The sequence below is a fragment of the Triticum urartu genome, chromosome 7A (genome assembly GCF_056163025.1).
Source record: "Triticum urartu cultivar PI428250 chromosome 7A, HENAU_Tu73, whole genome shotgun sequence".
In the NCBI taxonomy this organism is placed as follows: Eukaryota; Viridiplantae; Streptophyta; class Magnoliopsida; order Poales; family Poaceae; genus Triticum; species Triticum urartu.
In genome coordinates, this window is record NC_141879.1 from 25,059,150 (window position 1) to 25,085,263 (window position 26,114).

General features: G+C 44.5%; 1 protein-coding gene across 1 annotated transcript; it reads left to right on the plus strand.

Moving 5' to 3' along the window:
• The first annotated feature begins 290 nt into the window (after positions 1-290).
• On the plus strand, positions 291-24,271 carry LOC147957183 (uncharacterized). The gene is made up of 3 exons (XM_087531605.1): positions 291-402; positions 503-509; positions 23,662-24,271. The coding sequence occupies exons 1-3, from the start codon at positions 291-293 to the stop codon at positions 24,269-24,271; spliced, it is 729 nt and encodes a 242-aa protein (XP_087387731.1).
• Positions 24,272-26,114: the final 1,843 nt, after the last annotated feature.

The window sequence follows — 26,114 nt, forward strand, 5'->3', positions numbered from 1 at the left end:
GCCGCTTTCCTCTGCCCAACCCTAACCCCGCCGCCACCTCAATCCCACCGCCGCCGGCCTCCTCCTCCTCTAGCGCCGCTGCTCCAACCCCTCACCTTCTCAGCCTGGATCCGCGCGACAAGGTGTGGGGCTATGAGAGAGAAGGCTCCATATTGCGCGACAAGGTGAGGGGGCGCCCAGATCGGCAGCGGCACCACCGCGCTCTCGTCCACCTGGACCTCGAGGTCAGCCATGGAGGTCCGGCCCAACCAATGGATGGATGGGATGAAACCCTAGCCTAACACCCACCCATGGATGGCTGCGGATGGGGCAACGACGGCGGCGGCGGCGACCTTATCTCGGTGCTTGCTGATGTGGTGGACGTCGACGTCGGTGACGGGTTGCAACACGTAGACATCAAAGGTACTGACGCCCTCCATCCTCCTCCCCTCGCCTCCCCTCCCCTCACCTCAACTTCTTCTTCTGGATTTTTTGATTTGATCTGTGCGGTTGGTTTCTGCAGGCTGCGGGTGTGACGGAGGAGCACCATGGCGGGCGTGCAAGCCATGTCTCGCTATGGAAGGCCCTTCCCTTCCCTCTCTCTGTTCGACCCATGCTCAGGCAGTCTTTTCTCTTCTCTTCCCGCAAAAAAAGTCTTTTCTCTTCATGATCTGAACATGTTGGAGGCCATTATTTCTCCTGTGCCATAGTTTGCTGCTGCTGCCATGTTAACTGAGAGTTGGTAGCCAATATCAAGTGATTTGGAATTTTTGTTGATCTGAACCATAAATGTGATGATTTATCACAATTGTCATATGATCGCAATTGTCATATGATCACAATTTCTCCTCTGACAATATTCGTGCCTTTGTTAATACTTGCTTACTTTTGAAACCAGGTATCTGAATTTGAGGTGATCGTTTTCTTGCTTACTTCTGAATCCCGGTATCTGATTTTGAGGTGATGGTTGTCCATATTACATTGCTATGTTAATCCCTTACCTTAGTTGTTACTCTTCTCTTTGTCAGGTTCTATTTTAACATTCGTTATTCTTTGGGGGAGTTTTTATGGACTAATCCAGTTCCAACTGTTAATCTAAACATTGACGTGAGAGATGCAATAGTCATCAACATGTTTAAGGCTTGTTGGTAGCAGAATCTGCATAGAATTGTAAAAAAATTATCTTGTATAAAGACTTAGCTATGGTGCTTGGCACACATTTTTTTTTATTTTTGCTTCAGAAGGAGTTGTGCAAGATGTCAACATTATTGCGAAGATGAAAAACTTCTACCACTAAAAGCTTTATAGTTTTGGGATTCACCGGATGGCTTCCATGAAACATCATCTTTTCTTGAGGTATGCAATGTTTCATATCTGTACCTGCTGCTGCAGTTTCTTAAGAGATATATACATATCAGTTTCATTAGAAAAAATAGGCATGCTTGCTTTGTAAAGGACAGTGACATTTGCCTGTTGTTATCTGGTAACCCTTAAAAGGAGGGAAACACCTGTTGTAGCTTTTGTTCATTGACCATTTTTGCTCCTCAAATCCGCTGAAGCTGAATAAAGTATCTTATTCAAAATTTCCTTGCTCCAGTAGATCTGAAAGTAGTTGTTTAAGACCTTCATGTCTGTAGCAGTGTTGATGCCATTGATATATTATGGGAACTGCTTTGAGCAAAAATAATCTAAGTGATATATCTTTCGTATCATCTTGTTACAAAGAAGAGCATGGAGTGGCGACGGTTCTAGCAGGAGCAGGGCAGCCACATCTTCTCCTTATTACGAAGACTTTCAGAAACGAAGGGAAGATAGCCTATAAAGCGAGGACAAAATATTTCTGGTCAGGGACTACCAAAAACAGAATACGTGCCATCTACTTCGATTCTGGTATATGCCTCTCTTTCTTCTATCATTTATTGTTGCTTTGTTTCAATTTTCTTCTGTAGATTTTACAGCACGCAAGTTTCATTGTCCAAAAGTTGGCTTCAAAAGTTCAGATCCACAAGATTGATAAGATGTGATATATTTTTGGGATGTTTAACTCGGTTGTCTCTGTTTACTTAGGAATGGAGTTCCAACTCTGCCGATAAAACAAGATTAAGTGGTAAGGGTTGAAACTCTTTTGCATGTAAATGTTTAACTGAATTATTTAATATGGTCTAAACTTCTTTAGCTTGCAACTATTTAATCAAATTATTTTATGTGAGCTATCACAGTGACACCATACCTTGAGTACCACTTAGTACATATATATGAAAAGATTATGATAATTGACCTTTCATTATCGGATCTCATGGCAATCATGATATTCTGGCCTTGTTCGGCAAATCACCACGGAGCGGAGCCAGCGGAGCGGCCTTCCAGCCACTCCTCAAATTAGAACTAGATCTTGCTCCGCTCCGGCGTGGAGTTGGAGAGTGGAGAGAGTCCGAACATCCCCTCTATTTTCCAGCTTCAAATTTAAGATATAGTATTTGCTCCACCAGCTATATAATTGTACTGATACAACTGGAACACCATAGTTAGATTTACCATAAAATATATTTTAAGCATAGTTTTATTACATTTTAGAATTATGATTGCAGTGGTATTTTGTGACTTGTGAGTGTCAGGTTTGATGCATAAAAACAATGTGGTGTATTTGTTATGTGCCATTCTGCTCAAGAACCTCATCCCCATCATGCATTTTTCCCTTTCATTTGAGTTAGTAAAGTGGTTTCTGAATCTGTTCGAAGTTTCCCTTTCATTCTCAACGCGGTCGAACCTGATTAAATAGCCTATTCTTCCTTCTTCGGGTAAGATTTGGAAATCTGTATTACGCTAACTAGGAGAAGCAAATCATCCACCTTCCGTACCTAAACTGATTCTTCGTTCTTCGGTTATGTCTTACAAAGCTGTACTACGCGAATTGGTTGAAGCAAGTTGTAATTCCGTACCATATAATTAGTAAGGAAGGCTGCACCAGTCTCTGATCTGGGTTGTTAGTGTCTGCCCATTCATGGATTGGCATTCATCACTTTGGCAATCATCCATGGTTCTTATGAATTGTAACTGATTTGAAATGAATGCCTAATCCAATTTTACATGCAATTATGATCAGTTTGAATCACACCAACTAGCATAGCTATTGAAGATCCATTTATTCATTTACATCCGTCTGAAATTTCGAGCTTTTCTATAATTTTTCCATATTAATAGATTAGTTTGGACACTGAAGTTACATGATACGTCCATTTTGCATCATGCTTTTATATCGATATTTATTGCATTATGGGCTGTTATTACACATTATGTTACAATACTTGTGCCTATTCTCTCTTATTTTACAAGGTTTACATAAGGAGGGAGAATGTCGGCAGCTGGAATTCTGGGCTGGAAAAGGAGCAAATATTAGAGACCTATTCTGCACAACTCCAAAAGTCCTGAAACTCCAGAAAGTTATTTTTGGAAATAATAAAAAATACCGAGCGAAAGAAATGCCTAAGGGGGCCCACACCCTGGCCACGAGGGTGGGGGGCGCGCCCCCCTGCCTCATGGGCCCCCTGTTGGCCCTCCGGTGCCCATCTTCTGCTATATGAAGTCTTTCGTCCGAAGAAAAATCATAAGCAAGCTTTCGGGACGAGACTCCGCCGCCACAAGGCGGAACCTTGGCAGAACCAATCTAGAGCTCCGGCAGAGCTGTTCTGCTGGGGACACTTCCCTCCGGGAGGGGGAAATCATCGCCATCGTCATTGCCAACGCTCCTCTCATCGGGAGAGGGCAATCTCCATCAACATCTTTACCAGCACCATCTCCTCTCAAACCCTAGTTCATCTCTTGTATCCAATTCTTGTCTCTAAGTCTGGGATTGGTACCTGTAGGTTGCTAGTAGTGTTGATTACTCCTTGTAGTTGATGCTAGTTGGTTTATTTGGTGGAAGGTCATATGTTCAGATCCTTTATGCATATTAATATTCCTATGATTATGAACATGAATATGCTTTGTGAGTAGTTCACTTGTAGAAAAAGGGCCTATAGTCCCGGTTCGTAAGGGCCTTTAGTCCCGGTTCAGGAACCGGGACTAAAGTGTCGGTACTAATACCTCCACCCTTTAGTCCCGGTTCAATCCAGAACCGGGACTAAAGGCCCTCCACGTGGGCAGTGCGCAGAGCCCAGTCAGGAGACCCTTTGGTCCCGGTTGGTGCCACCAACCGGGACCAAAGGGTCTCCTGACTGGGCTCTGCGCACTGCCCACGTGGAGGGCCTTTGGTCCCGGTTGGTGGCACCAACCGGGACCAATAGGCATCCACGCGTCAGCACTTCTGTGGCTGGGGTTTTTGTTTTTTTTGAAGGGGGGGGGGGGTTGGGGGTTTTAGGGGGTTAATTTAGGTGTTTCATATATTGTGTTAGCTAGTTATAATTAATAGAGAGAAGTGTCCTCTATTATGTCTGTGCTTGGTCGACGCTACGTACTATACATACGTATATAGAGAGGACTAGACACGCTAGCTAGCTAGTAAGCAAACGAAGGAAACAGAAGATCGTCATGAACATATATGCATATATACAGAGAGAAGTGATATCGACCACCTCTCCTTCTCCGAGAGATTGGTCGAACAACAAGTTCTCGTATATCTATCTGACACTACCGGCTACATATATACAGTAATTATCTCTTACAAATATAATCATACGGACTCAGGGTTAACATAGAATTCTCCGTCTTCAGGGATCACGTGGTCAAGAAAGAATGCCGCCAATTCCTCTTGAATTCCTCGCATGCGAGCTGGTGCTAGGAGTTCATCCCGCTTCCGAAACATCTAATTTAAAGAAGGGGGTCAATACATATATATATGAATGAATGAAACTCAACACAAATGATGGTAATAAAATAAAATTGTGAATGTCGTTATTTACGTACTTCATATTGTTCGTCAGTGTAGCCCCGCTCACAGGTCGTGTGGCGGATGGACTCGCAAACATAGTAACCACAGAAATCATTCCCTTGTTGCTGCCACAACCACTTTACAAGAAATAGAGGTTAATCAAACTGATAAGCAAGAATGCCGAATGGTATTGATGAAACTAGCGCTTGAATGACTAGTAGATGCGCTTAAAATGCTACTATAGCTAGTACTTACTTTCGGGTGTCTAAATTGCAGCTCCTTCGGCAGTCCCGGAGCTTTTCTGGTGAATTTTCTCCAAACCCTGCCGGACAAAGAAAACAATTACTTGATATATCAGGAAATGAACAAAGTTGCTGATATGGTGGATAATGATTGATTTAACTTACTTCTCGAGTATTTGAGTCATGTCTGCATAGTCCTTGGGATCTTTTCGTCTTGAGTCTAAGACGGTTACTAGTCCCTGCTCAAGCTTAATATGTAGGAGAATATAGTGGAAACTGCACACGCATGCATAACTCATCAATTACATTACTATAACCTTGACTAATATATAAGGGAAACCGAATACGCACAAGACAGTAACACTCACTTGAAGTTGTAAGGAAAGAGTACTATATCTTTGTTTTGATTTATTATCAACGATTCTAGCATGCTGGCCTCGGTTTCTGCGGCATGAAATTTAACCTGAGTTGCATCTATGAGATTTGTGTTAATGAACCCAATATCACCGACTTGTCTTTTCTTCAATTCGATGATCTTCAATCTGCATAATATAGTGAGGATGATTATAAATACATGCAATGAAAGAGCTAAGCTATATAGAGAAACTTAATGACAGAAGTAGTACTACTTACAGACAGTAGCAGGTGACAGTTGCTTTATCGAGGGCCAATTGATTGAAGAACTGATAGAACTCCTCAAATGGAACAGGCAACAGATCAATTCCAACGAGGTCATGCTCCGGTTTAACTCTCGCATACAAAGTACTCCTCCCCCCAGAGTCTGCAGATTTTCAAGTACCAATCATGCAATCTTCGCATCATCATTGATAGAGATCTTTAATCTTTGACGAGAGGCTTCCCGTACTCGTATCTTTGTATCTGCACGTCCATGGGGTCATAATGTACTTCGTCGGGCAGGTAATCTGCAGGATTGCTATAACCGGGCACCATCCTCGGATCATTATCGACGTTGTGGCTAGGCACCTTGAGCGGGGGGCACGATTGCTTCGCTTGTTCGCCGAGCTGGGCAATTTGTTTCCCAGCTCGTCGTTGTTTCAGCCTTTGATCACTGACAGTACTTCCCGACCGCTCCGCTTCGGCAAATTCCTTTCCAATAATGCGGTCATAGTTTCCTTTCGGCGAATCAGACTTCGGTGGTTTTGTCAGGGCAGCCAGAGTGCGCTTCACTTTCACCCGATCTACCTTCTCCTCCGGAGGTGGATGTTTCTTTTCTTTCACCCCTTCAAAGAATTTCTTCACTTCTTCTCGCGCGATCTCGGCGTTCTCCTCCTGGGTCCTCTCGTATGGTAACTTCTCTGGAGTCTTCAGAGAAGGACCGAATCTGTATGTCCTCCCGCCTCTGGTTGTACTGCTAGACGCCGACCGAGCAGACGTAGCGGTTGTCTTCTTTACTTGCTTAAGCGGCGGAGGAGAAGGACTACGACGCGCCGGAGCAGCTGGAGCGGCGGCAGGTCTCTTCCGTCCTTGCTGACGAGGCGGAGAAGGAGGAGGCGGGCTGCTCGGGCGCGTCGGCGCAGGCGGAGAAGGAGGCGGAGTGCCGCCGCGCGCCGGAGAAGGAGCCGGCCGAGGGCCCTGATCGTCACTCGCCGGAGGAGGAGGAGGCGGTGGAGGCGGAGTGCCCTGACTCGCCGGAGGACGAGGAGGAGGAGGCGGTGGCGTCCAGTTCGGAAGGTTGATGAGGTCCTTCCGCCATAGGCATGGAGTCTTCAGAGCAGACCCCAGCCGAGTCTCCCCTTCACCGGTAGGGTGGTCAAGCTGGAGGTCCTCAAATCCCTCCGTTATCTCATCCACCATCACCCTAGCATATCCTTCTGGAATCGGCCGGCAGTGAAAAGTTGCGCCGGGTTCAGTAGGATAAACAGAGCCAACAGCCGCCTTGACCTTCAAATTCATCCATTGCGTCATAAGGTGGCAATTTTGAGACTCCGTGATAGCATCCACGGGATAGCTGGCAGGAGCCATCAAGGCATGCTCTAGCTGAAGCAGCTCGGTGAAAGCCACACTGCTTCTACGCTGAGATGGCGGGGTAGCTTCGGGGGAGGCTTCGGCAGTACGTTTGCTGCGATTTGCTTCTCGTTCCTCTATCGCGTCCACCCTTGCTTGCAGCGCCTGCATTTGGGTCTGCTGCACTTTTTTCCTCCTCTCATGGGATTTGTAACCGCCTGCGTCCGGAAACCCAACCTTCCACGGAACGGAGCCTGGCGTGCCTCGTGTCCGTCCAGGGTGCTCAGGATTCCCGAGGGCCATTGTGAGCTCGTCGTTCTCTCTGTCTGGAAAGAACGTCCCTTCCTGTGCTGCTTCGATATACTGCTTAAGCTTACTAACTGGTATGTCCATTTGATCGTTCGTCCAAATGCACTTCCCTGTTTCAGGGTCCAGGGTTCCGCCAGCCCCGAAGAACCAAGTCCGGCAACGGTCTGGCCAGTTATTTGTCTCTGGTTCGATCCCTTTATGAACCAGATCATTCTCACTCTTGGACCACTTAGGCCGGGCTACGAGGTAGCCACCTGACCCCGTGCGATGGTGAAGCTTCTTCTTCGCAGCATTTTGCTTGTTTGTCGCCGACATCTTGTTACTCTTTTCTGATGTCTTGTGGGCCACAAATGCGGGCCAGTGATCTCTGATCTTCTCATATCTGCCCTTGAATTCTGGTGTCTCATTTTTTTCGACAAACTTATTCAGCTCTTTCTTCCACCTCCTGAATAGTTCTGCCATCCTCTTCAGAGAAAAAGACTTGATTAATTTCTCTTTAACTGGGTTCTCTGGATTATCCTCAGGCGGTAGGGTGAAATTTGACTTCAGCTCAGTCCAAAGATCATTTTTCTGCATATCATTGACATAAGACACCTCAGGGTCTTCTGTAGCTGGCTTAAACCATTGCTGGATGCTTATCGGGATCTTGTCCCTAACCAGAACCCCGCACTGAGCAACAAATGCGCTCTTTGTCCGGAGGGGTTCAATAGGTTGGCCGTCGGGCGCGATTGCTATCATCTCAAACTTTTCATCCGAGCTCAACTTTTTCTTCGGGCCTCGTCTCGTTACCGAAGTTGTGCTCGATTCGGAGGGCTAGAAAAAAGAACAAAGACTTAATTAATATGTGTACATACCAAAACAATGAATGCATCAATCAGCTAGTCAGCATAGGCTTAACTAATATATATACCTGGCCGGACTCGGTTCGGTCACCGGAGCCGTCATCACGGTCTCCTTCTAGCACCGGCATTGGGTCACCGGAGCCGTCCTCATGTTCTTCTTCTTGCACCGGCATTAGGTCACCGTAGCCAGCTTGTTCACCCTGTCCTTCCAGACCATCGGTTTCGTTGAGAAACAACGAGATGGCATCACTTCCTTCTACGATTATGTCCCTCAACAACGCTTCTTTTGTTGCTTCGTCTAGGGCGGTGTCCATAGTTTCTACAAATATTTACAACATGGCAATTATTATTCAAACATGATAGATGGATATATTAGTGCCAAACGTAGAACTAGCTACCTAATCATAGTAAGCTATCGGGAGGGGGTATATATCGACAATGACGACACTACATCTATGTCCCTCGACGACCCTCGTTCCCGATAAAAAAAGAGGAAGAAGAAGAAAAATAAGAGGAGAAGAAAGAATAGAGGAGAAGATCTCCTCTATTCTTTCTTCTCCTCTTTTTTTCTTCTTCCTCTTCTTTTTCTATCCTCTTCTTCCTCTCATGTTCGATAGGATCGCCGAGGGGTCGGGAGGTTGCGTAGTGTCTCAGGATTCAACAAAACCATGTCTTCATCATTAGGCGAAAGTAACATGTGCATGATGGTACGAAGCTCTTCAAAGTTGTTCTGGAACGGACTCCCAGATAGGATAATCCGCCTTTTGGTACAAAGTTCAGCAAGAGCCTTCCGAATATCGCTATTTGGAAGGCCTTTGCTGAATTGGTACCAAAAGGCGGATTATTCTATCCGGGACTCCATTCCAAAACAACTTTGCAGAACTTCGTACCAACATGCCCTGGTTACTTCCGGCTAATGATGAAGGCATGGATTTCTTCAATACTTTGACACTAGGAAACCTCTCTCGACCCCTCGGCGATCCTCGACCCCTCGAACCCTCGACGACCCTGGAACCCTCGACCCCTAGACGACCCTCTTCTTCCTCTCATGTTCGAGAGGATCGCCGAGGGGTCGGGAGGTTGCCTAGTGTCAAAGGATTCAACAAAACCATGTCTTCATCATTAGGCGAAAGTAACATGTGCATGATGGTACGAAGCTCTTCAAAGTTGTTCTGGAACGGAGTCCCAGATAGGATAATTCGCTTTTTGGTACAAAGTTCAGCAAGAGCCTTCTGAATATCGCTATTTGGAAGGCCTTTGCTGAATTTGTACCAAAAAGCGGATTATTCTATCTGGGACTCCATTCCAGAATAACTTTGCAGAACTTCGTACCAACATGCCCTGGTTACTTCCGGCTAACGATGAAGGCATGGATTTCTTCAATACTTTGACACTAGGAAACCTCTCTCTACTTCCGGCTAATAAGAAGAAGAAGAAGAAGAAGAAGAAAAGAAGAAAAAAAGAGGAGAAGAGGAAAGGAATAGTGGAGAAAAGAGAAAATAGATCTATTTTCTCTTCTTCTCCACTATTCCTTTCTTCTTCTCCTCTTCTTTTTCTTCTGTTTTCTTCTTATTTATTTCTCCTCTTCTTTTCGGTAGAGGAAACCCTAAATAGCTAGCAAGTTTCGTGGGTGTGAGATACATGTGGCCTTCGGTGTCGGACACTACATCCACGTCCCACAAGTGACGTGGGCGTCGAAGCCCGCGCCACTTGTGGGATGTGGGTGTAGTGTCCGACACCGACGGTACATGTATCTCACACCGATGATACTTTCTATTTAGGGTTTCTCCTCTACCGCTCCTCGACCTCTCGACGACCCTCGTTCCCGATAAAATAAAGAGGAAGAAGAAGAAGAAGAAAAAAGAAGAAAAGAAAGAATAGAGGAGAAGACTTCCTCTTCTTCCTCTCTCCTCTTCTTCTCCCTCTTCTTCCCCTTCTTCCTCGCCTCTCTCATGAATGTCCGACGTTCTCGACCCCCCCCCCCACTTGTCGAAGAAAAAAAAGAAGAAAAAAAGAGGAGAAGAAGAAAGGAATAGTGGAGAAGAAGAGAAAATAGAATATATTCTATTTTCTCTTCTTCTCCACTATTCCTTTCTTCCTCTCCTCTTCTTTTTCTTCTTTTTTCTTCTTCTTATTTATTTCTCCTCGTCTTCCTCTCCCCTCTCGGCGACCCTAGACCCCCTCTCGACCCTCAACCCCTAGGCGACCGTCGACCCCTCTCTTTTTTTTCTTTCTCTTCTATTTTATCCTCTTCTTCCTCTACCGCTCGGCGACCCTCGACGACCCTCGTTCCCGATAAAAAAAAGAGGAAGAAGAAGAAAAAAAGAGGAGAAGAAAGAATAGAGGAGAAGATCTTCTCCTCTATTCTTTCTTCTCCTCTTTTTTCTTTTCTTATTCCTCTTCATTTTTTATCCTCTTCCTCCTCTCATGTTCGACGACCCTCGACCCCCTCTTTTTCTCCCTCTTCTAATTCATTTGTTCATATGAATATACAAACATTTTCATATTTACAATAATTAATATCACCCAAAAAAATCTATGAACAGAAAAAATCCTAATTTTTCGAATCCTAATCTTTTGCATATATAACATAGCTAGATATATATATATACACACAGAGAACATATGTATACATATATATAAAAAATCCTAATATTCTTCTCCCTCTTCTAATCCTAATCTTTTGCATATATACATGAACATAGATATATACACAGAGAACATATGTATACATATATATAAAAAACAAGCATATATATATATATATGAAAAACAAGCATATATATATGAAAAAAATCTAGGGCGCCGGCCGGACCAGAGGAGGACCGCGGAGTCGGCGGCGAGGATGGCGACGGGGCAGTGGGCGCGCGCTTGGGGTAGGAGATGCGGGCGACGGCAACGGCAGGCCGGGGCGGCGGGCGTCGGGCAAGGGGCCGGCCGGCGCGGCGACGGGGGCAGGGACGAGGGCGACGGCGACGGGGGCGACGGGGGCGCGGCGACGGGGGCAGGGACGAGGGCGACGGCGACGGGGGCGGGCCGGGGCGGCGCGCGTCGCGGGCGACGGCGACGATGGGCGCGGGCGACGGCGACGATGGGGGCGGGCGGCGTCGGGGCAGCCTGGCGGCGTCGGCAACTGCAACTGCAAGATGAGAATGAAAAATTGCAAAGTGTGGCCTTATATAGCAGAGGCTTTAGTCCCGGTTCGTGGCAGCAACCGGGACTAAAGGTGGGCATTAGTCCCGGTTTCTGCCACGAACCGGGACCAATGGCCTCTTTTCGGCAGCCCAAAGGGCGGGAAGCGAAGCCCATTGGTCCCGGTTGGTGGCACCAACCGGGACTAAAGGGGGGCATTGGTCGCGGTTGGTGCCACGAACCGTGACCAATTCACCCCTTTAGTCCCGGTTGGTGCCACCAACCGGGACCAATGCCCTTGTGCTGCCCGCGCCCATAAGTTTAGTCCCACATCGCTAGTTGAGAGCGCCCGGCACTGGTTTATAAGCTCTGCTGCCTCCTCCCTCTCGAACTCCTCTGAATAGCAGGCCTATGGGCCTAATTTGACATTGCTTTGCCTGTGGGCCTATTGGGCCTTCTGCGGGCCTGAATCCTGGCCCATGTAGGGTTTCTAGTCGTATTCAGGCCAGTAGGTGGCATTTTTTTGGTTTTTTCTTTTTTATTTCTATATTTTTTGGTTTTTTATTTTTTTATTTCTACTTAAAACTAAATACTTACAGTTTTTTAGTGATTTCTTTTTGCTTTTAGGTCACAAAAATTATAAATTTTCTGTTAGTGCCATTAGTTTTAAATTTTAAATAGTTTAAATTTGAATTTTTAAAAATTTGTGTGAATCACTAGTTTATGAATAACTTTACTATAAAATTAGAATTTTTTTTCTATTTATTTTTTATTTCTACTTACAACTAAATACTTACAGTTTTTTAGTGATTTCTTTTTGCTTTTAGGTCACAAAAATTATAAACTTTCTGTTAGTGCCATTAGTTTTAAATTTTAAATAGTTTAAATTTGAATTTTTAAAATTTTGTGTGAATCACTAGTTTATGAATAACATTACTATAAAATTAGAATTTTTTTTCTTCTTTGCTATTTATTTTTTATTTATACTTACAATTAAATACTTATAGTTTGATTTTAGGTCACACAAATTATATTCTTTTTGCTATTGAAGAATATTATAGTTTTATTTAGTTGATCATAACATAATATTTTAATTGATTGTTTTTATTTTCATAAAAGTTTTGTAGTTCATTCTGTTTGCTATTAATTCATTCTTTGAGCTAAATGACTCTGAAATTGGAAAGCATTTCAAAATGAACTCTGAAAAGGTTGAAAGTTGGCATGGTATCATCATTTCACCCACATAGCATGTTCCAAAAAGTAGAGAGGGTTACGACAAAAACTTGATGCACTTTGTGTACAAAATGGACAATCACTTTCGAAGTATCAAAGTTTCGAACCATAAGACATGAAAGCATTTCAAATGAACTCTGAAAAAGTTGAAAGTTGGGATGGTATCATAATTTCACCCACATAGCATTTGCTTATTGCGGGAGAAAGTCTTCACTTTTTCTTTGCTTGTGTCATTTGCTTATTGCGCCGTAACCATGGATAATCTTCATTGTTTATCAGGATGTTGGGTCAGCCTTGACATTGAAGGGAGGAATTTCATGAAACTTTTCATAATCTTCAGACATGTCTGTCTTGCCGTCCACTCCCAGGATGTCCCTTTTTCCTGAAAGAACTATGTGGCGCTTTGGCTCATCGTATGATGTATTCGCTTCCTTATCTTTTCTTTTTCTCGGTTTGGTAGACATGTCCTTCACATAGATAACCTGTGCCACATCATTGGCTAGGACGAACGGTTCGTCAGTGTACCCAAGATTTTTCAGATCCACTGTTGTCATTCCGTACTGTGGGTCTACCTGTATCCCGCCGCCTAACAGATTGACCCATTTGCACTTAAACAAAGGGACCTTAAAATCAGGTCCGTAGTCAAGTTCCCATATGTCCACTATGTAACCATAATATGTGTCCTTTCCGCTCTCGGTTGCTGCATCAAAGCGGACACCGCTGTTTTGGTTGGTGCTCTTTTGATCTTGGGCGATCGTGTAAAATGTATTCCCATTTATCTCGTATCCTTTGTAAGTCAATACAGTCAAAGATGGTCCCCTGGACAACAAGTACAACTCATCACAAACAGTGTTGTCACCTCTGAGACGTGTTTCCAACCAACTGCTGAAAGTCGTGATGTGTTCACATGTAATCCAGTCGTCGCACTGCTCTGGGTGTTTGGAGCGCAGACTGTTCTTGTGTTCATCGACATACGGGGTCACCAAGGTAGAGTTCTGTAGAACTGTGTAGTGTGCTTGAGACCAAGAATATCCGTCCCTGCATATTATTGAGTCTCTTCCAAGAGTGCCTTTTCCAGTCAGTGTCCCCTCATACCGCGATTTAGGGAGACCTATCTTGTTAAGGCCAGGAATGAAGTCAACACAAAACCCGATAACATCCTCTGTTTGATGGCCCATGGAGATGCTTCCTTATGGCCTAGCGCGGTTACGGACATATTTCTTTAGGACTCCCATGAACCTCTCAAAGGGGAACATATTGTGTAGAAATACGGGCCCCAGGATGACAATCTCGTCGACTAGATGAACTAGGACGTGCGTCATGATATTGAAGAAGGATGGTGGGAACACCAGCTCGAAACTGACAAGACATTGCGCCACATCACTCCTTAGCCTTGGTACGATTTCTGGATCGATCACCTTCTGAGAGATTGCATTGAGGAATGCACATAGCTTCACAATGGCTAATCGGACGTTTTCCGGTAGAAGCCCCCTCAATGCAACCGGAAGCAGTTGCGTCATAATCACGTGGCAGTCATGAGACTTTAGGTTCTGAAACTTTTTCTCTAGCATATTTATTATTCCCTTTATATTCGACGAGAAGCCAGTCGTGACCTTCATACTGAGCAGGCATTCAAAGAAGATTTCTTTCTCTTCTTTCGTAAGAGCGTAGCTGGCAGGACCTTTATACTGCTTCGGAGGCATGCCGTCTCTTTCGTGCAAACGTTGCAGGTCCTCTCGTGCCTCAGGTGTATCTTTTGTCTTCCCATACACGCCCAAGAAGCCTAGCAGGTTCAGGCAAAGGTTCTTCGTCACGTGCATCACGTCGATTGAGGAGCGGACCTCTAGGTCTTTCCAGTAGGGTAGGTCCCAAAATATAGATTTCTTCTTCCACATGGGTGCGTGTCCCTCAGCGTCATTCGGAACAGCTAGTCCACCGGGACCCTTTCCAAAGATTACGTAGTGTAAATCATTGACCATAGCAAGCACGTGATCACCGGTGCGCATGGCGGGCTTCTTCCGGTGATCTGCCTCGCCTTTGAAATGCTTGCCTTTCTTTCGACATTGATGGTTGGTCGGAAGAAATCGACGATGGCCCAGGTACACATTTTTCCTGCATTTGTCCAGGTATATACTTTCAGTGTCATCTAAACAGTGCGTGCATGCGTGGTATCCTTTGTTTGTCTGTCCTGAAAGGTTACTGAGAGCGGGCCAATCGTTGATGGTCACGAACAGCAACGCCTTAAGGTTAAATTCCTCCTGTCTGTGCTCATCCCACGTACGTACACCGTTTCCATTCCACAGCTGTAAAATTTCTTCAACTAATGGCCTTAGGTACACATCAATTTCGTTGCCGGGTTGCTTAGGGCCTTGGATGAGAACTGGCATCATAATGAACTTCCGCTTCATGCACATCCAAGGAGGAAGGTTATACATACATAGAGTCACGGGCCAGGTGCTGTGATTGCTGCTCTGCTCCCCGAAAGGATTAATGCCATCCGCGCTTAAAGCAAACCATACATTCCTTGGGTCCTTTGCAAACTCATCCCAGTACTTTGTCTTGATTTTTCTCCACTGCGACCCGTCAGCGGGTGCTCTCAACTTCCCATCTTTCTTTCGGTTCTCATTGTGCCATCGCATCAACTTGGCATGCTCTTCGTTTCTGAACAGACGTTTCAACCGTGGTATTATAGGAGCATACCACATCACCTTCGCAGGAACCCTCTTCCTGAGGGGCTCGCCGTCAACATCACCAGGGTCATCTCGTTTGATCTTATACCGCAACGCACCGCATACCGGGCATTCATTCAGATCCTTGTAGGCACCGCGGTAGAGGATGCAGTCATTAGGGCATGCATGTATCTTCTCCACCTCCAATCCTAGAGGGCATACGACCTTCTTTGCTGCGTATGTACTGTCGGGCAATTCGTTATCGTTTGGAAGCTTCTTCTTCAATATTTTCAGTAGCTTCTCAAATCCTTTGTCAGCCATAGCATTCTCTGTCTTCCACTGCAGCAATTCCAGTACGGTACCGAGCTTTGTGTTGCCATCTTCGCAATTGGGGTATAACCCTTTTTTGTGATCCTCTAACATGCGATCGAACTTCAGCTTCTCCTTTTGACTAATGCATTGCGTCCTTACATCGACAATGACCCGGCGGAGATCATCATCATCGGGCACATCGTCTGGTTCCTCTTTATCTTCAGCAGCTTCACCCGTGGCAGCATCATTGGGCACATCATCTGGTTCCTCTTGATCTTCACCAGCTCCCCCCGTTGCAGCATCACCGTATTCAGGGGCACATAGTTGTCATCGTACTCTTCTTCTTCGCCGTCTTCCATCATAACCCCTATTTCTCCGTGCCTCGTCCAAACATTATAGTGTGGCATGAAACCCTTGTAAAGCAGGTGGGAGTGAAGGATTTTCCGGTTAGAGTAAGACCTCGTATTCCCACATTCAGTGCATGGACAACACATAAAACCATTCTGCTTGTTTGCCTCAGCCGCATCGAGAAACTCATGCACGCCCTTAATGTACTCGCGGGTGTGTCTGTCACCGTACATCCATTGCCGGTTCATCTGCGTGCATTATATATAATTAAGTGTCCAAATTAATAGAAGTTCATCATCACATTAAAACCAAAGTGCATACATAGTTCTCATCTAACAACATATAGCTCTCCAGAGCATCTAATTAATTAAACCATACATTGAAACTATGTAAAACATTTCAATGCGAAAACAAATGCGATCATAATCGCAACCAAGGTAACAATTGATCCAACGGCATAATGATACCAAGCCTCGGTATGAATGGCATATTTTCTTATCTTTCTAATCTTCAAGCGCATTGCATCCATCTTGATCTTGTGATCATCGACGACATCCGCAACATGCAACTCCAATATCATCTTCTCCTCCTCAATTTTTTTTATTTTTTCCTTCAACAAATTGTTTTCTTCTTCAACTAAATTTAACCTCTCGACAATAGGGTCAGTTGGCATTTCCGATTCACATACATCCTAGATAAATAAAATCTATGTCACGTTGGTCGGCTTAATTTTCATAAACAATAAATGAACCAATAGTTATGAAGATAATATACATACCAAATCCGAATCATAGACAGGACGAGGGCCGACGGGGGCGGATACCAAAACCATCGCACTATATAAGATGCAATAATAAATGTAAGAAAATGATACAAGTATCTATCTAAACAGACAAGTAAGAATATTTTTCCTTTCAGAAAGATGGCCCAGGTACACATTCTTCCTGCATTTGTCCAGGTATATACTTTCAGTGTCATCTAAACAATGTGTGCATGCGTGATATCCTTTGTTTGTCTGTCCTGAAAGGTTACTGAGAGCGGGCCAATCGTTGATGGTCACGAACAGCAACGCCTTTAGGTTAAATTCCTCTTGTCTGTGCTCATCCCACGTACGTACACCGTTTCCATTCCACAGCTGTAAAATTTCTTCAACTAATGGCCTTAGGTACACATCAATGTCGTTGCCGGGTTGCTTAGGGCCTTGGATGAGAACTGGCATCATAATGAACTTCCTCTTCATGCACATCCAAGGAGGAAGGTTATACATACATAGAGTCACGGGCCAGGTGCTGTGATTGCTGCTCTGCTCCTCGAAAGGATTAATGCCATCCGCGCTTAAAGCAAACCATACGTTCCTTGGGTCCTTTGCAAACTCATCCCAATACTTTCTCACGATTTTTCTCCACTGCGACCCGTCAGCGGGTGCTCTCAACTTCCCGTCTTTCTTACGGTCCTCACTGTGCCATCGCATCGACTTGGCATGCTTCCCGTTTCTGAACAGACGTTTCAACCATGGTATTATAGGAGCATACCACATCACCTTCGCAGGAACCCTCTTCCTGTGGGGCTCGCCGTGAACATCACCAGGGTCATCTCGTCTGATCTTATACCGCAATGCACCGCATACCGGGCATGCGTTCAGATCCTTGTATGCACCACGGTATAGGATGCAGTCATTAGGGCATGCATGTATCTTCTCCACCTCCAATCCTAGAGGGCATACGACCTTCTTTGCTGCGTATGTACTGTCGGGCAATTCATTATCCTTTGGAAGCTTCTTCTTCAATATTTTCAGTAGCTTCTCAAATCCTTTGTCAGGCACAGCATTCTCTGCCTTCCACTGCAGCAATTCCAGTACGGTACCGAGCTTTGTGTTGCCATCTTCGCAATTGGGGTACAACCCTTTTTTGTGATCCTCTAACATGCGATCAAACTTTAGCTTCTCCTTTTGACTTTCGCATTGCGTCCTTGCATCGACAATGACCCGGCGGAGATCATCATCATCGGGCACATCGTCTGGTTCCTCTTGATCTTCAGCAACTTCACCCATTGCAGCATTATTGGGCACATCGTTTTGTTCCTCTTGATCTTCACCAGCTCCCCCCGTTGCAGCATCACGGTATTCAGGGGGGACGTAGTTGTCATCGTACTCTTCTTCTTCGTCGTCTTCCATCATAACCCCTATTTCTCCGTGCCTCGTCCAAACATTATAGTGTGGCATGAAACCCTTGTAAAGCAGGTGGGTGTGAAGGATTTTCCGGTCAGAGTAAGACTTCGTATTCCCACAATCAGGGCATGGACAACACATAAAACCATTCTGCTTGTTTGCCTCAGCCGCATCGAGAAACTCATGCATGCCCTTAATGTACTCGGAGGTGTGTCTGTCACCGTACATCCATTGCCGGTTCATCTGCGTGCATTATATATAATTAAGTGTCCAAATTAATAGAAGTTCATCATCACATTAAAAGCAAAGTACATACATAGTTCTCGTCTAACAACATATAGCTCTCCAGAGCATCTAATTAATTAAACCATACATTGAAACTATGTAAAACATTTTAATGCGAAAACAAAGGCAATCATAATCGCAACCAAGGTAACAATTGATCCAACGACATAATGATACCAAGCCTCGGTATGAATGGCATATTTTCTAATCTTTCTAATCTTCAAGCGCATTGCATCCATCTTGATCTTGTGATCATCGACGACATCCGCAACATGCAACTCCAATATCATCTTCTCCTCCTCAATTTTTTTTATTTTTTCCTTCAAGAAATTGTTTTCTTCTTCAACTAAATTTAACTTCTCGACAATAGGGTCGGTTGGAATTTCCGGTTCACATACATCCTAGATAAATAAAATATATGTCACGTTGGTCCGCATAATTTTCATAAACAATAAATAAACCAATAGTTATAAAGATTAATATATATACCACATCCGAATCATAGACAGGACGAGGGCCGACGGGGGCGGATACCAAAACCATCGCACTATATAAGATGCAATAATAAAAGTAAGAAAATGATACAAGTATCTATCTAAACATACAAGTAAGAATATTTTTCCTTTCAGAAAGAAGATAAGAACAAGAGGCTCACCACGGTGGTGTCGGTGATGAGATCAGCGCGGGTGATCGACGGCGGTGAAGACGGGGACGGGGCGTGACGGACCGCTAAATCTAGACAAATCTCGAGGAAAATGGAGCTTGGAGGTCGAGCTTCGAGAGGAGAAAGTTTAAGTAGTGTGGCTCGGGCATTCCATCGAACACCTCATGTGCATAGGAGGTGAGCTAGAGCACCACAAACCCCTCCCCTCGCCGGCCAGAGAAAAACAGAGCACTGGAGTGCTCTGCTCGCGGGCGAGGGTATATATAGGCACCTCATTGGTCCCGGTTTGTGGCAAGAACCGGGACTAAAGGGGAGCCTTTGGTCCCGGTTCAGGCCACCAACCGGGACCAATGGTGGTGGGCCAGGAGCGAGGCCCATTGGTCCCGGTTCGTCCCACCAACCGGGACCAAAAGGTCCAGACGAACCGGGACCAATGGCCCACGTGGTACGTCCGGCCCCCTGGGCTCACGAACCGGGACCAATGCCCACATTAGTCCCGGTTCTACACTGAACCGGGACTAATGGGCTGAGCCGGCCTGGACCATAGCCCTGTTTTCTACTAGTGGTTACGTTTGTTTCTGAAGACAGGGGAGAAGTCTTGCTATTAGTAGTCATGTGAATTTGGTATTCGTTCGATATTTTGATGAGATGTATGTTGTCTATCCTCTAGTGGTGTTATGTTAACGTCGACTACATGACACTTCACCATTATTTGGGCCTAGAGGAAGGCATTGGGAAGTAATAAGTAGGTGATGGGTTGCTAGAGTAACAGAAGCTTAAACCCTAGTTTATGCGTTGCTTCGTAAGGGGCTGATTTGGATCCACATGTTTCATGCTATGGTTAGGTTTACCTTAATACTTCTTTTGTAGTTGCGGATGCTTGCAATAGGGGCTAATCATAAGTGGGGTGCTTGTTCAACTAAGGACAGCACCCAAGCACCGGTCCACCCACATATCAAATTATAAAAGTACCGAACGCGAATCATATGAACGTGATGAAAACTAGCTTGACGATAATTCCCATGTGTCCTCGGGAGCGCTTTTCTCTATATAAGAGTTTGTCCAGGCTTGTCCTTTGCTACAAAAAGGATTGGGCCACCTTGCTGCACTTTATTTACTATTGTTACTTGTTGCTCGTTACAAATTATCCTATCACAAAACTATCTGTTACCTATAATTTCAGTGCGTGCATAGAATACCTTGTTGAAAACCGCTTATCATTTCCTTCTGCTCCTCGTTGGGTTCAACACTCTTACTTATCGAAAGGACTATGATAGATCCCCTATACTTGTGGGTCATCAAGACACTTTTCTGGCGCCGTTGCCGGGGAGTGAAGCGCCTTTGGTAGTTGGAATTTGGTAAGGAAAAAAATTTATATAGTGTGCTGAAATTTACTGTCACTTGTTACTATGGAGAGTAATCCTCTGAGGGGCTTGTTCGGGGTATCTTTACCCCGACCAGTAGAGAAAATAGTTGCTCCTCAACCTACTGAACCTACTGAAAATGAAAATGTCTACTTTGAAATTCCTTCGGGTATGTTGGAAAAACTGCGGGCTAATCCTTTTGTAGGAGACGGAACAATGCATCCTGATGAGCACCTAATCTATGTGGATGAAGTTTGTGGATTATTTAAGCTTGTAGGTGTGCCCGATGATGTTATTAAGAAGAAGGTATTCCCTTTATCTTTGAAGGGAGATGCTTTGACATGGTATAGGCTATGTGATGATATGGGATCATGGAACTACAAACGATTGAAATTGGAATTTCATCAGAAGTTTTATCCTATGCATCTTGTTAATCGTGATCGCAATTATAAATATAATTTCTGGCCTCGTGAAGGAGAAAGCATCGCTCAATCTTGGGGGAGGGTTAAAACAATGTTATATTCATGCCCCAATCATGAGCTCCCAAGAGAGATAATTATTCAAAAAATTTATGCTCGGCTTTCTGATAACAATCGCACCATGCTCAATACTTCTTGTGCTGGCTCTTTTATGATGAAGACTATTGAATTCAAATGGGATTTATTGGAAAGAATTAAACGCAACTCTGAAGATTGGGATCTCGACGAAGGTAAGGAGTCAGGTATGACACCTATGTTTGATCGTGTTAAATCTTTTATGGATACCGATGTTTTCCGTAAATTTAGCACGAAATATGGACTTGATTCTGAGATAGTAGCTTCTTTCTGTGAATCTTTTGCTACTCATGTTGATCTCCCTAAGGAGAAGTGGTTTAAATATCATCCTCCCATAGAAGTAAAAGTAGCTGCACCTATTAAAGTTGAAGAAAAGACTATCACTTATAATGATCCTATTGTTCCTACTACTTATGTTGAGAAACCACATTTCCCTGTTAGAACAAAGGATCATGCTAAAGCTTCAACTGTGTTTCGTAAAAGCAATATTAGAACCTATACACCTCCTGGGCAAGTTAAAGTTGAACCTAATATTGCTATTGTTAAAGATCTCTTGGCTGATAATATTTATGGGCATGTTATTTATTTCCATGAAGAGACTACTAAAATTGCTAAACCTTGTGCTAAAGATAAACATAGACCCATGGTAGGCATGCCTGTTATTTCTGTTAAAATAGGAGATCATTGTTATCATGGCTTATGTGATATGGGTGCCAGTGCTAGTGCTATACCTCATGACTTATACAAAGAAATTATGCATGATATTGCACCTGCTGAGATAGAAGAAATTTATGTCACCATTAAGCTTGCCAATAGAGATACCATATCGTCCATTGGAATTATTAGAGATGTTGAAGTCTTGTGTGGGAAAACTAAATATCCTGCTGATTTTCTTGTTCTTGGCTCCCCAAGATAGCTTTTGCCCCATTATATCTGGTAGACCCTTCTTGAACACTGTTAATGCTAAGATAGACTGCGAAAAGGATGTTGTTACTATTGGTTTGGGTAATATGTCCCATGAGTTTAATTTCTCTAAATTTCATAGACAACACCGTGAAGAGAAATTGCCTAGTAAGGCTGAAATTATTGGTCTTGCTTCTATTGCCGTACCTCCTAGTGATCCTTTAGAACAATATTTGCTAGACCATGAAAACGATATGTTTATGAATGAAAGAAGGGAAATAGATGAAGTATTCTTTAAACAGGAACATATCCTGAAACACAATTTGCCTGTTGAAATCCTAGGGGATCCTCCTCCACCCAAGGGTGATCCCGTGTTTGAGCTTAAACTGTTACCTGATACTCTTAAATATGCTTATCTTGATGAGAAAAAGATATATCATGTTATTATTAGTGCTATCCTTTCAGAGCATGAAGAAGAGAGATTATTGAAAACTCTGAAGAAGCACCGTGCTGCTATTGGTTATACTCTTGATGATCTTAAGGGCATTAGTCCCACTCTATGTGAACATAAAATAAATTTGGAGAAAGATGCCAAACCAGTTCGTGATCACCAACGACGGCTGAATCCTAAGATGAAAGAAGTAGTAAGAAAGGAAATACTGAAGCTTCTTGGTACAGTATTGAAAAAGATGTTCTTGGTACTTTCTGATGCTATTTGTAAGATTATAAAAATAAATCCGAAAATGTATCTGTAATAAGATTATCATGGACATCGGTATGTTGAAGTGTCCTTGGGTGATTGGGTAGTACTAGTACTGTTGAATTGGGAGGAGGGAGAGGGAACCATGACTTGTCTAGCCTTGTTTCTCTGACTTAGGCGGCAAAATTTCGTGTTTTGACCCTTTTGACATACAATTTCAGGATCTGACCCCGGTTTGATAAAATTTCGGGATTTGACCCTTTTTCCTACCGCCGGGGGCTCCGGCGGTTGGGCTGCACAGCCTACCGCCAGGGTCCCTGGCGGTAGGAAACTTATCCACGTCAGCGCGCGGAGACGGCACCGTCCCCCTCCGTCGCACCCTACCGCCGGGGACCCTGGCGGTAGGCTGTGTAAACTTACCGCTGGAGCCCCTGGCGGTAGGGTGCGGGGCAGTTATTTCGCCCGAGACCCCTGCGCCCCTTCCCTTCTCCCCGCCCTTCCCCCTCCCCCAGTCAGCAGTTCTTCTTCCCAAGTCGCCCCTCTCTCTCTCTCATCTCCTCCACTCCCCCCTCAGATCTTCGCCATTTGTTGACCATTTTTGCGGATCGAGATGGCCCCGAAAAGAGAAACGTAAGCTCCTCCAATCCCTCCAATTAGTTTTTTGCAAACTTGCTTCCGTTTCGACGCATTATTTGCTTGAAATCCCTCATGTTTTTGAATTTAGATTGGATTTTTTCACCTAAGATTGTTTTAGCTTGATTATAGTTGTAGTTCTTGGTTCTTTAGTAAGTAGTGGTATTGAATATGAACTCTAATCAATAGTTCATATGTTAGTGTGAAGATGAACCCTAGTTCATACTTTTTTTTGTTTAAAAATTTATGATGTAATGCATGTGGGAGCATGTGGGAGCACTTGATAGTAGTTTTATGATGCATGTTGATATGATATGAATATGTTGTTTTATGATGTTGTTTTTTATGATATGCTGCATGTTGATATGATGCATATTGTAGTAAACAAAAAATATATGATGCAAGTAGTGGATTTGGTTGGTCTGATATGGTATGGTTTTGCATTTGACACATCTTGATATATGTATTTTATTTATTTGATCCATATGTTCAGGACTGCAACAGTGGCGCAACCATCGCCCATTCATCTCCAACACGACCCTTCTGCCTTGCCACTTCCGTACGTGTACGAGTCCTTCCCCGAGCTTCTGCTGCCGGTGACCGATTTTTCAGACGAGTTCCTACAGGAGACGAGGGCAGTGCGGTGGTACGAGAGGGCAGAACGGATCGTCGACGATGTGAATTGTTGGGCGCAGAGTGTGAAGGAGTTGAAGAGAGTGACTGCAGAGATGGAGGGAGATCCAACTATCTGCCGTGAACGCCGGGAACGGACCATTGAAGTTGCCAAGCAGCACTCCAACTGGGAGCTGCGCAATTTGGGCCGGAGGATCTACTTCGAGAGCAATGCGGAGGAGAGAGCCAGGATGCCGCCCCCAAGTGCATTGGCGTTCGATATCATCAGCTGGGGAAGGGCGGAGGCGAAAACTCTAGCTGGCAAGGCAAGGTGGGAGTGCTTGAACGGGCGGATGCCGACCAGCGTTCCGCCTCCGCCTGAACCGGTGGATCCGCTGCCGTATCTGTCTCCACGGCCAGGCCTAGTATCTGAGGGGGGGAGGATGGTCCAACCTATAAACATGTCTATTGGATATGCATCTATGTTTTAGTTGGGGTTGTCAAACTATGTGGACAAGTTTGCTATTTGCTATTTCCTACTTATGAATCTATGTGTAAACTGTTTGATATTTGCTATGTGAAACTTTATTAATATGTGAGCTCATATATTGCTGTCATTTTTGTAAAACTTGCTGTGATATTGTTGTTACATTTAAATTGAAAACAAGCAACCAAACCAACATGAAAAACAAAACAGAGGACCCTACCGCCAAGCACCCTGGCGGTAGGGTCAGACAACCTACCGCCAGGGAACTTGCATATTTCGTTACAGAAGGCATGCACGGCAAAACCCTGTCACACCTTACCACCAGAGCCACTGGCGGTAGGGTTAGACAGCGTACCGCTAGGTGGTCGGGCGGTAAGGCACTTATCCACGTCAGAGAGCGTGTAAAAGCGTGTAAGTCTTTGTATGTCTAGCATTTTTGCTAGCCGGCAATGCTACACGTATAAACGATTTACAGGCTTTTACAGGATGGTTAACCTTGATTGGTCAATAGGTGAGCGGGGCGGCCCACCCTCCTGAAAATCAGGGGGGAAGAGGGTTGTGATTGGTTGCTAGATGGAAGGAGCGTGTAAGTCTTTGTATGTCTAGCATTTTTGCTAGCCGGCAATGCTACACGTACAAACGATTTACAGGCTTTTATAGGATGGTTAATCTTGATTGGTCAATAGGTGAGCGGGGCGGCCCATCCCCCTGAAAATCAGGGGGGAGAGGTTTGTGATTGGTTGCTAGATGGAAGGAGCGTGTAAGTCTTTGTATGTTTAGCATTTTTGCTAGCCGGCAATGCTACACGTACAAACGATTTACAGGCTTTTACAGGATGGTTAACCTTGATTGGTCAATAGGTGAGCGGGGCGGCCCACCCCCCTAAAAATCAGGGGGGAGAGGTTTGTGATTGGTTGCTAGATGGAAGGAGCGTGTAAGTCTTTGTATGTCTAGCATTTTTGCTAGCCGGCAATGCTACACGTACAAACGATTTACAGGTTTTAACAGGATGGTTAACCTTGATTGGTCAATAGGTGAGCGGCAAAAATGCTAGACATACAAAGACTTAAACGATTTTACACGCTCCTTCCATCTAACAACCAATCACAAATCTCTCCTCCCTGATTTTCAAAGAGGTGGGCCGCTCCGCTCACCTATTGACCAATCAAGATTAACCATCCTATAAAAGCCTGTAAATCGTTTATACGTGTAGCATTGCCGTAAGAATTATAAGCAGACGTAAGGTAGGGGTCGAAATCGGTCAGTGTCTGCTCTGCTGTTTAACTGCTCACTGGTCCTTCTTGTTGGCCTGGAACCTGGAAGTCACAAGTTTCAAGTGCAGTCTTGCTTTAGTCTAGTGCAAAGTGCTTGAGCAAGGGATCCTTCGTCAGGTGAACTTTCAACTGAATACATGTACAGAAAACAACACCTGGTTTGTTGTATGTATTTTTCTCATGACTCAAAACCGGGTTCCTGGTTCCACTATCAAACCGATATAACGGAACAAATGTGGTTGGTTGAATGGTTGCTCCCCAGAACTATACATGTATACGTACCACTGAAGCATATGTTGATTTTTATCTCTGTATGTACTTGCTCTTCAGTTGAGGAATACTTGCTCGAGTTTGAAAGGCTTAGCTCTGCGGGGTGTGCTTGTCTCTGCTTGAGCTGACAAGTTAGACTGCAGTGTCTTTCATCATGGCTGCAATAGAAAGGTAAAGAGCACCAAAAATATACCCCCTGCCTGGCAGCATCGGATTCACGGTTATGCATGCATAATTGCATATGTTGCTCCCTGTGTAGGCACTTCATCTTCGACATGTTTGCTGGCTGTATCACACACTTGG